We start from the raw sequence: 13,640 nt of genomic DNA, 5'->3' as shown, positions 1-13,640 counted from the left end.
CCAACTTAGAGGACTTTTATGTTCTGTTTGACTGAAGTGTTGCTGGATCCAGTTTCCTTTTAAACTATTTTGTATTTAAGTGCATTGTGTCGTCGGATATGAATTCTGCACGGGTTATGGGGCCACAGGTTTTTCTCCAAATAATGCCTGAACAACTGATTTGATTTGTTCACAACCATTTGACCCGTTTGTATCAGGTCGTGTTTAACGCCGGAATGAAACCTTTGGCAACTTGAGGCATTTGAGGGAGGCGGAAGACAAACAGCTAAGACCTGTTTCCATTATCAAACCTTCAGGAAATAACAAAATGATGAGCTACTATTCACGGGTTCCACTCTGGTGCCTTCCCTTTGTGTGGATCTCTAATGTTTCCAATGCTTTGCATTTATTACCTACCACACGCCTCACTCGTCTTGTTTTTTTTTCTGTTGTCTTTCTTAAGATATATGATTCTGTCTGAGGGCGACGCGACTGATGAATTAACTGTATCAGCCTGATTAGCATGATGGATGTTCGCCCAAGCCCAAAGAAATTAGATGGATCTACCAATAAATAAATGTGCCTTTGCAAACGCATTTTCATGCACACAAACAAAACAGTGCGAGCGAGGCGTGTTTAATGGACGACTGGTGGCTAAGAAAGTGTGAATGATAGAATCTTTCCACTGTTCCAATGCCTTGTCAATTATTCCACTCAAGTGCTTTTGAAAAGAGTGTGCGTGCGTGTGTGTGTGTGTGTGTGTGTGTGTGTGTAGAAACAATTGAGTGTGTGCGGACTTGGCTATGTGCATTTCCATCACTGTACCAATTCTCGTTCCGGGAGACGCAATACGCACGTGTCACTTGTGTCGTAAATGAGCAATATTCACACTAAACCATTAAATTATAATGGTTTAGTGTTAAACAGCAATGTAATTGAGTTTTTGCTGCGCCTGCCTTTTATTGTTTCAACCCGTCAAGTATGACAGGTTGTAAGCAATCAAGCTAATGGAACATTGCAAACCCACTCAAGATGTGCCGCACTAGTTACACTGTATTAGCCGTCTTTGGGCGTATTCAGGCAGAACCAGTAATATTTGCGACACACAAAGCGCTGCCACATTAAAAGATATATTGGAAGTCATGTTGTCTGCTTGGATTCGTGTCATGTTGATGTGTTTTGAAGAGAGAAAAGAAAAGGCCTGAAAGAGGAAAAACGACAAACAAATACACAATCCTCCCTTGAAAATACACATTTTCTAGTGAATCTCTATTAAATCCCCTACAAACACCCTTTAAAACCATGTTTTTGTATAGTACATAAATATATTTATATCAGCATATGATATGTGCGCATTTAGTGATATATATTTACATATGCATGTTTGTTAGAGAATAAGAAATAGAGGTGAAGGCCCTTCTTGAGCAGACTGAAGCTTTGATTTAACGCCGGGGATGTGATCCATGACGCTTCATAAAAATGAGAGTTGATAATTCCATAGCACAACAGCTTACTGTACACATATATAATGAATGGTGAGCGTCAATGTGGACTGATATATGGGCAGGTGTGCTGTAATTCACCAATAAGGGCACAGCCTGATCAAAATATGATCCACAATCCAGTAGATAGCGGATAGCTCGGCTACTGAAAAGAGATAAGGTTTATGGTCCTTCTACCCTTCTCAAGGACTGACACACACACACACACACACACACACACACACACACACACACACACACACACACACACACACACACACACACACACACACACACACACCAATATGCACACGCACACCAATGAAAACTAAAATATACTATAACCATATAATGAAAAATGTCAGGCTACATTAGGAAAATGACAATGGTGTGATATAGGAGCAACACACATAGTGGACATCGTCAAGTCTTTATGGCTTTTGTGCCCTTTCGAAGGTCTTAAGAAGTCGACATTCATGCAGCTTATGCTAAACCATGAGGTCACGAGTCACACACAATAAAACTGCCAACAGTTGTTCACATTTTTTTTAAGAAATTTGTTCGCAAGGTAGTATGAAGAAGGTATATATATATATATATATATATATATATATATATATATATATGTATATATATGTATATATTTACTTCCTCTACCTCTCGCTAGAGTCAACTAAGTAACACAATGTCATGTGTTCGTTTCAAGCATACAGGGAACTACACAGGCTCACCTAAAGATACAGAGCAGCACCAGTTAAGAGCCATTCCCATATTCACAGTGAGAGATTAACAAACCTCTTGTGCAATGTGAGATGATGGATGTTTCAAGATGCAGGCAGAGAGTATCTGCAACAGGCACAGATGATGAGCACAGAAATGATTTTCGCAACACAGAGTGAGTCAGGGGTCAGGCGAGTCAACGCCGGGAGTGGGAGATAACGGCCCGGAACGTCAACGCACGCTGACTGAATAGGAAAATAAAGAACCCCCAATCCCTCCACCAAAAGTGAATTCAAAACATCTTGATCAACCCCTGCCAGTCGGCCGTCCTATGGGTCATTTAATTCACTCTGCGGTGTCATCAGATAGGACGCGGGGAAAAAGCTCCAAAGCTTCAAATACACAATCAGGCAATTCTGCAGGACGGCGTCTGTCGTTTCAGATAATTTTGAGAGACTTGATTCATTTTCAAGCTTAATTTTACCAGATTGTTTGATCGTTCGCACTTTAAAAAGAAGGTAAAGCGTGATGAAATTAACATTTAGGTGAATGACAACTAACATCTTTTTTTTTTATAAAACATAGGAGCAAAACAATGTCAAGGCTTGACTCTCCAAGTTCAGCCGTACAGAAGCAGCACTGCTAACTTGATTGCTGTTCACAACATGCTGCTGAACAATGAAAAATGATGCCTGAAGGTTCTGATTAAGCGGCTGCCACTGGCCACACTAACTGCTGCTCCTCGCTACGTCCGCGCCTTTCTCAATCCCTTTCAAGTCTCATCCGTTTGATTTGCACTGCGGTCCATTTCCACGTTGATGCGACGTTAACACATCCCCGGCACACAACCTTCAACGTGATCGTCAACTCCTCAAACCCACAAATAAGTAACTCTGCCGAGAGCGCAGTCGAATATTAAGTGCCTGTCGGGTTCCTATTGTCCTCATTATCTTCCCACAGCGGAATGAGCAGCTCTGAATAATCGTATTACAACTGCATCATCTTTACCGATCAATAATTCAAAAAGGGCCTTCAGTGTTCCACGCGTGTGCGTGTCTTAAGTTGGCGTTTTGCACACAAAGATCGAAGGCTTCTGTCATCGTGTACACACTTGCACCGGCTTAATGTACACGTCAGTCGTGATGGAAACTACAGAGGAGGATTACGAGCCACAGTGTGTAATGAACCTTTCAACAACGGGGTCGTAATTACATCACTCTCCGACCCGCTCGTATTTTCCACTAAGTGACAGAGTAAAGCTGATGAGAAGGGAAAGGGCTGAGAAAAGAGACGACTGGGAGGCTTCTATACAATGATGCGGCGCTACCGCCTACCCGTCCTCCGGCCCCCCAAGAACAATGACCTCCAATAAGTTGGACCAGCAGCTGCTTTGACCTCATCCTCCTCCACTGGAAAGTCTTTATCTTGTTGTTGTTGTTTTTTTTTAACTTAGCTGCTGCTATATACCTTTTAATTCCTTTACATTGGCAAAATAATTCCACTTTTACTTACACTTCCTTTCAGAGGAAAAAAAGGACACCCATGTTATTAACTCACGTTAATACCAACCGAGTTACTTCAAAGTTTAAGTTTAAATTCTTCAATAGTTTGCAAACGGAACAAAAACTCATTGGAGAAAATGTATTTGCCGCAGTGCTATTTGCCAGGCAGTAATTGCCTATAAGACGTTAAACTAAAACAATCTGTAATGATAGATGCCCGGGCACTAATATTCAAGTTTCATTGTAAATACTTTTAACGAGTCCACGCAACGATTGACGACAGCAATCAATCTGTAAATGATGCAAAACACACATTAGCTCTGCCAAATTACTTTTTCAGTGTGTGTGTGCGTGCGTGAGTGTGTGTGCTTTTGTGCGCGCACAAGTATAAATGGCTGCCGCGGCTGCCTGAAATGATCATCTCTCTCTTTCTCTCTCTTTAACTTGCAAAATGAGCCCTTACATTAATTTGTATTGCGAGGTATTAAGTCCAGCACATATATAGCAGTAATTTGTGTTCCTGCTATAAGTTACAAAGGCAGTGCAGTGGCAGACCGAGTGCAGTGCATTAGCATGGCGTGACAGCCGTGCATCTAGCAGCAGCGGCTCAAGTTACTCACTGCCAATCGTCTGCATTTTATCATTTTAGATAAATGATGTTACAAACTGCAGCAAAATAGATTAGAAGCGAGAGGACTTCCAGAAGATGGAGAGGTGCGAAACGAAAAAGAAAACGGCACTTAAACATTCTGATCCACAACATTTGAGTCCAAACTTTCCACAGCGGTTGTCACTCAACTTTGCAACACAAATATGAAGGTAACTAAATTTACAATAAAGTCTAGAGGGGTCACTCTGAAAGGTTCTGAAGGAGTGGCAGGCAGATCACATGTTGTCTGTCAATGTCCCTGGCTGTCAAGTATTCGCCACAAGGGTGGCAGGGATGATGACAGCCGCAGCCGTGCAGCCCCGCTGGGTTAAAAGGTCAAAGTCACACTGATCATCGTCACGTCACTCGGGGCTCGTTGGCTGATTCAAACCTACCAGAGTCCAACATGTGTGAGCAGTGTGACTGACAGCTGCCAGCAGGGCCTATTAGAATCCTTCCTCAGAGATCCGTGGGACTCCTGCGTGGAACTGTCGGTATTACAGAGACAACGGTTGCGGGGCCCGATAGTTAAACTGAACTGGTGTGTCAAACAGCATGTTATAAATAAAAATAAAAACTACACCTCTGTGGGTGGATGGCTGTCTGTAGCCCGCATTGCAGAGAGATCGGGCTTGTGCCACCATACGTCAATCCATACGTGCATCTATCAAAGGACAGATAATGGACTATTGGAGCGACTATTTAGAGCTCTTCCACTCATGGACAAGTCATGTGTTTGTCCATAGGTATTATGTGAGTGGTGCTCAGGCATTGAAAAAGGGGTAAGGTCGTATGCATTATTAACATGTCCCTAAACAAACGTCAGTGTAGTTTTGCTCACCTCTCTTTTCATCACCGGCTGAGCTTTAAATAAGGGTCAGCGTGATGCGTTTTTCAACAATATCTACAACATCGGAAAATACATTAAGCGTCGATGAGAATCCATCCATCCAGCACCCCACTTACTTTAATTTCCGGTGGTATGATGAATAATTAGAGATAGATAGGGACAGGCGATGGAGCCATAGGTGATGTGATTCTACTGCAGCTGCAGCGTGTTCAGTGAACAAAGTTTATTCTTGTTAACTATTGGGTGTTTTTCACCAAAGCCCACCATGCACACTTTATGGGAGTGCTCACTTTTCTTTTTTCCTGAGATCAGAAGTATTTCTGAGGCAAGGGTTTTTCCAAAAATGCTCTTCAGTCGACACCCAAAACCTTATTTTCTTGCTAAACCCCACACCCGGCAGTGTGAGCCTCCCCCTTCATGCATACTTCTGGGATTACGAACCATTCATTAATCTCAGTTCAGTAACGTTACGAGAGCTTCTCTTCAGAGGCCGTTGGATATTTAACTTTTTCAACATGGGCTCTCTGATGTTATGAGGTGTATTTTGCCGTGTTTCTTTCCAGGGGAATTCATCGCGTGAACAAAGTGTCGGAAGATTTTAAGCCTTTTCAACAATTTGAGTTTATACCGCCAACCAAAGCAAAAACATGTTGGTCCAATAGCAACCGAAAGAGCAACGCTGCATTTTCGCAGCAGTGTCAGATTAGAAGTAAACGCTAAATAACACGAGACTAACACACAAATTCTGAGCCTGAAAATTATTATCATGGCTTTAACAGAGGCCTGTGTTCTGCAAAAGAAAAGATCACCTCAGTGCTTCCCGGAGGTTCTCACAGCCCAGAGAGAAATTGCCAACACAAGCAACTTTGGTCTTAATTAGTTGAGAGAATCTCTGACACTTCCTGCAGTACTTATTCATCCTTAAAGGCATACAGTATGTGCAGAGAAATACACTGTACATTATATTTTATAGCCAGTAGCATTTTTCCTTTTTTTCTAGCTGGGGTTAAATTAAAAATTCAGCTCACCATAGGACATTGGCTCATTAGAATAGGTTGGCACTGTTTTAATGCGCAAAGGCACCGAGAAAATATTCAAGATTCATTGAAGTTCCTCCACCATGATTAAAAAAAAAAAAAAAAAGAAAAAAGATCCAGAACATAAATCATATTGGAAATGCAAGAAGTCTGTAGGATGACATAGAAAAAAACACCATGACTTTCTAAGAGGGAAAGAGAAAAATGACACATTTCTCGGGGGGAAGAAAGGAAAACAGGAAATGCATGGATCGAGTCTGCAAAGTTTCCAAAAGTGAATTGTTAATGACGCTGCCAAATGCTAAAGGCAAACTAAAACCTTTTCCCTTAGAATTCTGCTTGTGAGGCAATATTGTGGCCAGAGGAGTGGCTTATAGGCTCCTGCGGCTCAATAATTTAGAGAGAACACAGTGAAAGGCGGAAAAAGAATGTCCATTCTGGCAAACGTGCATACAAGTGACAAATTAATAGTAAAGGGGAAGTAGAAGTTTTAGAGAGTACTTTTGAAAGAATTGAATAAACAGTGAAGGTTGATTTCTCAAACCTCCCTATGCTGTGAAAATCAAAATGACAACCCAACTCAATTTGCTTTGTTTATTTGCTCATATCAATATAATAACTCGGTGAAATACACACAGCTATCAAGAGTTTCCAGCCAACAACAACTGGAAGCTTGTCCAGGGTCACACTCCAACAACGGGGCTGGCTCTTACCTTGTCCTTGTCCTCCACCAGATCACTGAGCACATCGTCTGGATCGAGTATGCCACCGTCGCAGTACTCCACGTGATGAGTTCGCACCAGGAAATCCCCTTCCTGTCGCAGAGAAACAATTTCAATCAGTGCTGCTATGTTCATAAGCCTGACACACTGGCCATGATCATGACACCCCGACCGTTTCACTCTTACACCTCAACCCCTTGGTGGAGGCAAGAGTTGAACAGGGCCCCGAGTCGAATCAATGTCAAGAAATAAGAAATAAGTTTCTCACAGCAGGGGGTCATCCAGGACCCACACGTTGAGAAGCATCCAATAGGAGGCATCAAAGCAACACCGTGTTTGTAAAGATTTAATTGTTCACACTATTTGCATTTTATGAGAATGCGCACCGACGGTATCCAGCCCCCGTCTTGATTTTGAACTTTGTAAATAGCTTATTATTCAAGTCTGGCAGCCCACTGCTGCCATTTCCACCCTCTCCTTTGTTTTCTTCCTCTCCTCACATCTTTCTGCTGCTGCCCAGAGCAGATTACTGACTTCAGCCTGGCCCTTCCTTCTCTCACTCCCTCTCTCCGCCGTGTTGGCTCTGTGATTAATGACATCGACACCGCACCGGACAGCTAACTACATAGAGCCAGTTGTTGAACAACATATTGAGACGACACACACGAGCACACACACACACACACACACACACACACACACACACACACACACACAAAAGCGCAAACAGCCTGCGGAAAGGTATGACTCAAAATGTTGCTTGGTGCTGCTCCATTAAATCACTCTTTCAGGGTCGGGCGCTTGTCAAAGAAGTCCCATCAGGGACAGGGTGAGATACAGCAAGGTGCAGCGTGTCCCTGGAAAACACTGACAGTCTCAATAGCATAACCACTCTTCACATAAACGTTCCCCCCTCGCTCTCTTTTGTGCTTTTGTAGCATAATTGGTTAGTAATAAAGTTTTACTGTGCAATCAGACAGCTATATAACTTCCACGCAGAAGAAAAGAATAATACATTTAGTTCAGCAATGGACTCCGGTCTCCTCCAGCAGGCAAGACAGGAAACAAGGTGGTAGACAAGTCAGAGTTACAGGCGCGCCGATTAGATCGGGCTTTCAGGAGGAGTGCGTGGCTAATGTGTTCAGCATTTTTTTCCTGAACTGCAGAAACCTCGCACCTCCGTTTATGGCAGTTCAAAAACCTGGAGGGACACTAAAATATTGTGGCACTGAAGATAAGCCGTGTAAACACCCTCATCTAATCTGAAAATCAAGAGGATTAGCGCTCCTTAATACAGTGTTCTGCTCGATACCATTACAGATAAGACTGGCCAATTTGCTTGACTCTCTTGATGCGATCTCCTAAATTATCATCGGGACGGAGTGAAATCCCACTGGAGTTAAGCCCTGTGTAAATTAAGCAGTGCTGCGGCTACGTGATTAACTTCCCCTCTTCCTCCCTGCTCTTTATCTCTGGACCGAGAGCCGTCCTCCCTGGAAATTGACACAACAGTTTGGTATGCATGCTGTTATCAGACCTGGGCCGAGTGCAAAGACGAGCACTTTTCCACCGTCGACACAAGATTCAAAATGCATCCACTTTGTGTGTTTGTGGCAGATTATTCGCCGAGGTTATTATGAGAGTGGGAAATCGTTGCACAAAAAAAATTATGTCTTGGGTGACCAGAAGCTGAGGTTGCAAGCAAGCGTCCCACATATGGACAGTTGCTTTCATGCCGGTCACAAGCATACACTTGAAGGCCTATATTTCAGAAAATAAACAAAAAAGCCAAGAAAAACAACAAACATTTTGCATTTTGAGACTCTTGATGAATAACCACCGCCAGCAAAATTAACGGCGAAAAATTTGAAATTCAAATGATTTCCGAATGTCTTTAAGGGCAATTCAACTGGTATACAACCGGTAAATTCAACAGCAAACCGACACAACATTGATGCCAAAGTCCTCAAGACGAAGCTCTCTTGTCTCTTCACGTTGGAATTCTAAGCATAAAAACAAATGATGGAATCATAACAGACAGCCTTATATAAAACCGTCCTTGCTTAAAGCGTTTTTAATAGAAGTAACTGCGGCGTTAAGGCGTCCCTAAAAAGGGCCATTAAGAACCAATAAAATGCTCCTTGTGGGTCCTCTGCCGACCCTCGAGGGATTTGAAATCACTGCATTGAGCCCAGCAGGTCAGTTAAGCCGGAGATATAACCATTATTGTCAGGGTCAGTGAGAGCTGTATTGAAAAGTAACTAAGTTCCAGATAAATTGTCCTCTGAGTCGTCCTGTGACCATGCTGTAATAAAGGTTGTTTTCTGAGAGAGGCACGGCGAGGAACGCGCTGGTGGAAATGCCACAGTAAACATCATTCAGGCAGTCTGGGTACAAATAGTGCAACGGTGGCTAAGTTCACTAAAGTGAGACCCCTTTTAATGAGATGTCATCAAATACAAGTTATGGAGTTGAGGAAAATGAGTCTTTTTTTTTTTTTTTTTTAAATCACCGGCCAAATTAGCAATAATCACACCCCTTATATGAAATGGTAAGTAAAAGTACAGAGATAGAACTACTAGATTAGAATGGACCAGTGTGTCCCTGTTGATTGGGCTGATGGCTCACATCTCCTCCGTCCCTCTTGGGAGCAGGCGTCTGCTGTAAGCGTCTATTTTCTCCATTCCTTTGGCCACGCCTCATCAGCATTCCTACTTACTGTGGCTAATGAAACAACAGCAGACACCCACGCACACAGCAACCCTTCTATACACATCCACCTTAAAAAAAAAAAAAGTGAGAAGAGTATGGTCCTACGCATGCTGCCGCGCCTTACAGACGCACATAGTTTCCCTACACTGAGTCTGGTTCTGTGCCGTGCTTTTATCACGAGCCTTCCTTCATCTTTTATTTCCACGAGACACTCTTAGAGATTTGTCTCGGTTACCAAAAAGAAATAGGTCAAAATATTTTATTTAACTATTATTATCATTGAGGGAATCTCTAAAATATTCTAAACATTGTTTATTAACAGCAAAACATACTACTTGTATGCACTATTTAAGAGAAGCAACTCAACCATCATCTTTATTTTTTATGTGAAAAAACAGAATGTGATTTGATTGTGTTTTTTTTTTATTATTATGATTATCATTATTATTATTTCACAGGGCAGAGCCTAGGGCATCGGAAAATACACCCCGCTGACACACTTGCCTATGTGGTGAGGAGTATTTGACACCATTGTCAACAAGTTGAGAATTCCCAAGCAACTCCGCACAAGTGGGAGCTCCAGTTTCCACCTCTCCTCCTACTTCTGCCGTTACCTCCTCATGTCCTTCTTTGACAACTAATTCCTTTTGCTGTTATAACTGCTGAGAAAAAGAGATTACAGGCCGACTTAATCATCTTCCTGCATTAGCTATCAGCTATTATTCACAGTGCTACATTGAGAGCGAAGGGTTCCCAAACAGAAAAGGCTGAAGTTGCAGACATTGAGAGAAAATCTCCCGCCTCTCTTTACTCTCTCATCCCAGGTTTCGCCGAGCACATTTGCTTAAATAACGGCTTAGAAACAGGTTCTCAATTCTGGCTCTTGTGTTGTAACCAGTTGAAGCGCAACTCAAAACAGAAAAATCCAGTCTGTCTAAAACGGAAGACTGCAGCTCATGATTCCCCGACTCGTTAAAGCGCATATCCAATGTTTTTTTTCTAGGTTTTAGCTCATCTTAGCCATTGCTGCGGGAACTCCTGACAAAGCAAACTGATAATAGTGGTCCTCAGAGGATGCATGCTGCAATACACAAGATTAAAAAAAATAAATAATAAATAAAAAAACACGTTTTAAATACAAGCAGTGGGATGAAAATGATAGGCGGGAGCAGAAGGGAGGGAGGCAGGGAGAGCGAGTGAGGCGGGCAGAAAGCAAGCTGTCTCCGTGACAAATTCAAAAAACATGATTTGCTTAACACTGAGAGTGGGGGGGATTAGGGACTGGACTGCTCCACAAAGCACATATCGTAGCTTGCTAATCCTGGAGCATATTAACAGCTGTAATTACACAGCTACAACAGATTAGTGTGCAGGGAAGTGACTGGGTGATGAGGAGGCAGCGAGAACACATATAGAGAAACACATTAGCATTAGGCAACGGGAAAGGAACTAAGCAGAATCCAACGATGAGGATGTGTGCGAAAAGAGGAAGCAGTAAGTACAGATGCACTAGACGAGGTGAGACACAATCGGAGCAGCGTGACCCAAAAGAATAGTTAAAATGCGGTAACCATCCACGAAGAACTGCAGGAGCATGAATCCACAAATTGCAACCTGAGATAACAACGTGCTGCCAAAGGTGTGGGAGAGAAGGAGAGGAGGGAGAAAGGGCTGACCAAAACAAACAGAGCGGATTTGCTGGACAAAGCGTTTCATTCACACATGCACACAGACACAGTAGACAGTGTTTTAACACTTGGTGAGCTAATCGATAGCGTAGGGAGGAGCACAACCGCTGCACGCGTCGCAGGCCAGAGAACATTTAGGAGCTGCTTACAAGTTCACACTGGCATGAATGCAATCTCAGAGTATGAGCACAAATCGGGCACACTCACAAAACCAGCTAAGCTTTGCCAGAGGAGGGGCACACAAGGCGTTTGTATCAATTACGCCTCTGTTTTGTTTCAACAAACCAAAAGTGCTTGAGAGTCCTTCAGATGTCTGCAGCAGCTGGCAGCAACGCATGAGAGCACCAAGGTACATGAAACTGTTTCTTCTTGGAAGTTGCAATGCTCCTACAGTTTAAGATTGAGCCCTTCATGGGGCACGGTGCCGAACCCCAAGGCAGCGTCGCAATATTCAGCCAGTTAGATGAGGGAGCATAAATTCATCTAAGGTTGTGTTCACACCAAACAGTCTGTTTGCAGGGGGGATGCACTGATTCATTTTTCAGAGGCTCTGGTTCGCCTTCGCTGAGGCAAACTGCAGCCAGTACTGTTCAGTTCAGTCATTGGCCAGGCAGGCAGGCAGATAAAAAGGCAAATCCCTTGCAGTGTTTTCTTTTTTTTTTTTTTCCTCCTATTGCCAACATAATAAGCATCAGCTGATTATTTCCATGCTGGCCTTGATTCGGGAAGGGTATCAGCAGACTGGAGCAGCAGCTGGCCACATGGTCAAACGGCATAAAACAGATAACTGAATTATACACACACTTCCTAAAAGGAGCTGTGTGGAGAAACGGGCTGAAGGCGGCTGGCTCAGATGAAACAGACAGACAGGAGTGCATCAGTGTTGGTTGTAGTGAGGCCAAGACCTCTTTTCTTTAAGCAAACCAACATTTGTTGGATGGCCCAAAACACAACCCGGAAAAAATAAAAGCTCCAGTTCGGTTCAACAAAGTGCGAGCGCAATAAATATTATTAAATAATAAATATATAACAAATAAAATGACCTAACACGATTTCTACTCCAACTACATTGGTTATCTCATGCTCAAGAATTGCAAAGAGCAAAAACAAAGAGCAACGTCCATTTGAACTGTGCTGTGGGTTACAAAATAGTGGATTCTGGATGAGGTGTAGAAGGGGAAGGTTGGCGTGGAGGGAGACTGAGCGGATCAAAATAGATAAAAGGTAGATAGGGACTATAAAAGGGAGGTTGGGAAAATGAGTGCATCCAAAGGCTATCTCTGCGTCTGTTTCTCCCTCTTGCTTTCCCTCTCTCACACACACACACACACACTCGCATGCACGCATGCACGCACGCGCCAGTGTCTCCCCTTCAATCACAGCCGAGGCCATCTTGCTATATGACTGGTGTGCTCTTTGAATAATGGAGCCAATATGAAGTGAGTCACTGAGAAGCTCTGGTCCTCTGATGGGGGTCATGGGGTTCCTGTACTGAGAGCAGCGCCAGGAATCAACAGCAGTCATAAAGGAATCACCAGAGGGACTCATTTGCATTTTACACTCACAACTTAAGTGGAAACGAATTGCGCCTGCGCCGGCACCGCACCATCGCAATTCATATCAGATATGCTTTTAATTTTTCATGCAGCAATTATGGGGAGCTGGACCTCCATGGCTTTGACTAATTTCCAAAGACTTTGGGGATGTGAAAATCATAAGACCTTTTCATGGCGTAAAAATGACAGAGCTTTCCATTATTCTTTTATGACTTTGGGGGTGAATCTCCACCATTATGAAAGTGCTGTTTCATAAAAAAAAGAAAAAAATCATCTTGCCTCTTTTCTTGGTCTTTTAGGAATTTATACAAAAAGCTTTGCACATTATTGCAAAACTACTTCTGACAGATGAATAATGGGGATAACAGAAGGCTCAAAGGTCAAACGGACTTGAAGGGAGCTAAAAATTGCATTTTGTTTCGGCTTCTGTTCGTGTTCTTGAGCTCGCCGGACTGTGCGGAGTAGACGACAATGAAACTTTTGGCTACAAATAAAATGATTTCCACTCGGTGCATTGGGGTTGACATTGGTGGTGAGAACATTTTGAAAAGTAGCCATCACAGTGGCCCGTGTCTTTCACATCCTGGTGTTTAGCACTGATGTGAGTCATAAAAAAATTACGAGAAGTTAGTTGCACTGTCGGAAACATATGCTCTCTTTTTTTTGATTGTCTTTTGAAATACATACTTAGTTAAGAAAACAAGGGAAGTAGATAATCAATGATTAACTTCTTGGTTAATAAAT

At 42.8% G+C, this 13,640-nt stretch overlaps 1 protein-coding gene across 13 annotated transcripts in view; it reads right to left on the bottom strand.

The window, feature by feature from the left end:
- The window catches only part of LOC142897632 (partitioning defective 3 homolog B-like), a 213,101-nt gene that overhangs the window by 132,157 nt on the left and 67,304 nt on the right, over positions 1–13,640 (bottom strand). For all 13 annotated transcript variants that reach the window (XM_076040092.1, XM_076040099.1, XM_076040089.1 and 10 more), the window contains one exon: positions 6,932–7,033. In XM_076040092.1, coding sequence (XP_075896207.1) covers positions 6,932–7,033 — 102 coding nt within the window. The remainder of the gene's footprint in view (positions 1–6,931; positions 7,034–13,640) is intronic.

This window comes from Nelusetta ayraudi, unplaced genomic scaffold, assembly GCF_046127955.1.
Source record: "Nelusetta ayraudi isolate G7.1 ecotype Tasmania unplaced genomic scaffold, CSIRO-AGI_Nayr_v1 ptg000060l, whole genome shotgun sequence".
Lineage (NCBI taxonomy): Eukaryota > Metazoa > Chordata > Actinopteri > Tetraodontiformes > Monacanthidae > Nelusetta > Nelusetta ayraudi.
Note: the sequence above shows the minus strand (reverse complement) of the source record. Positions and strands in the feature narration are given on the sequence as shown.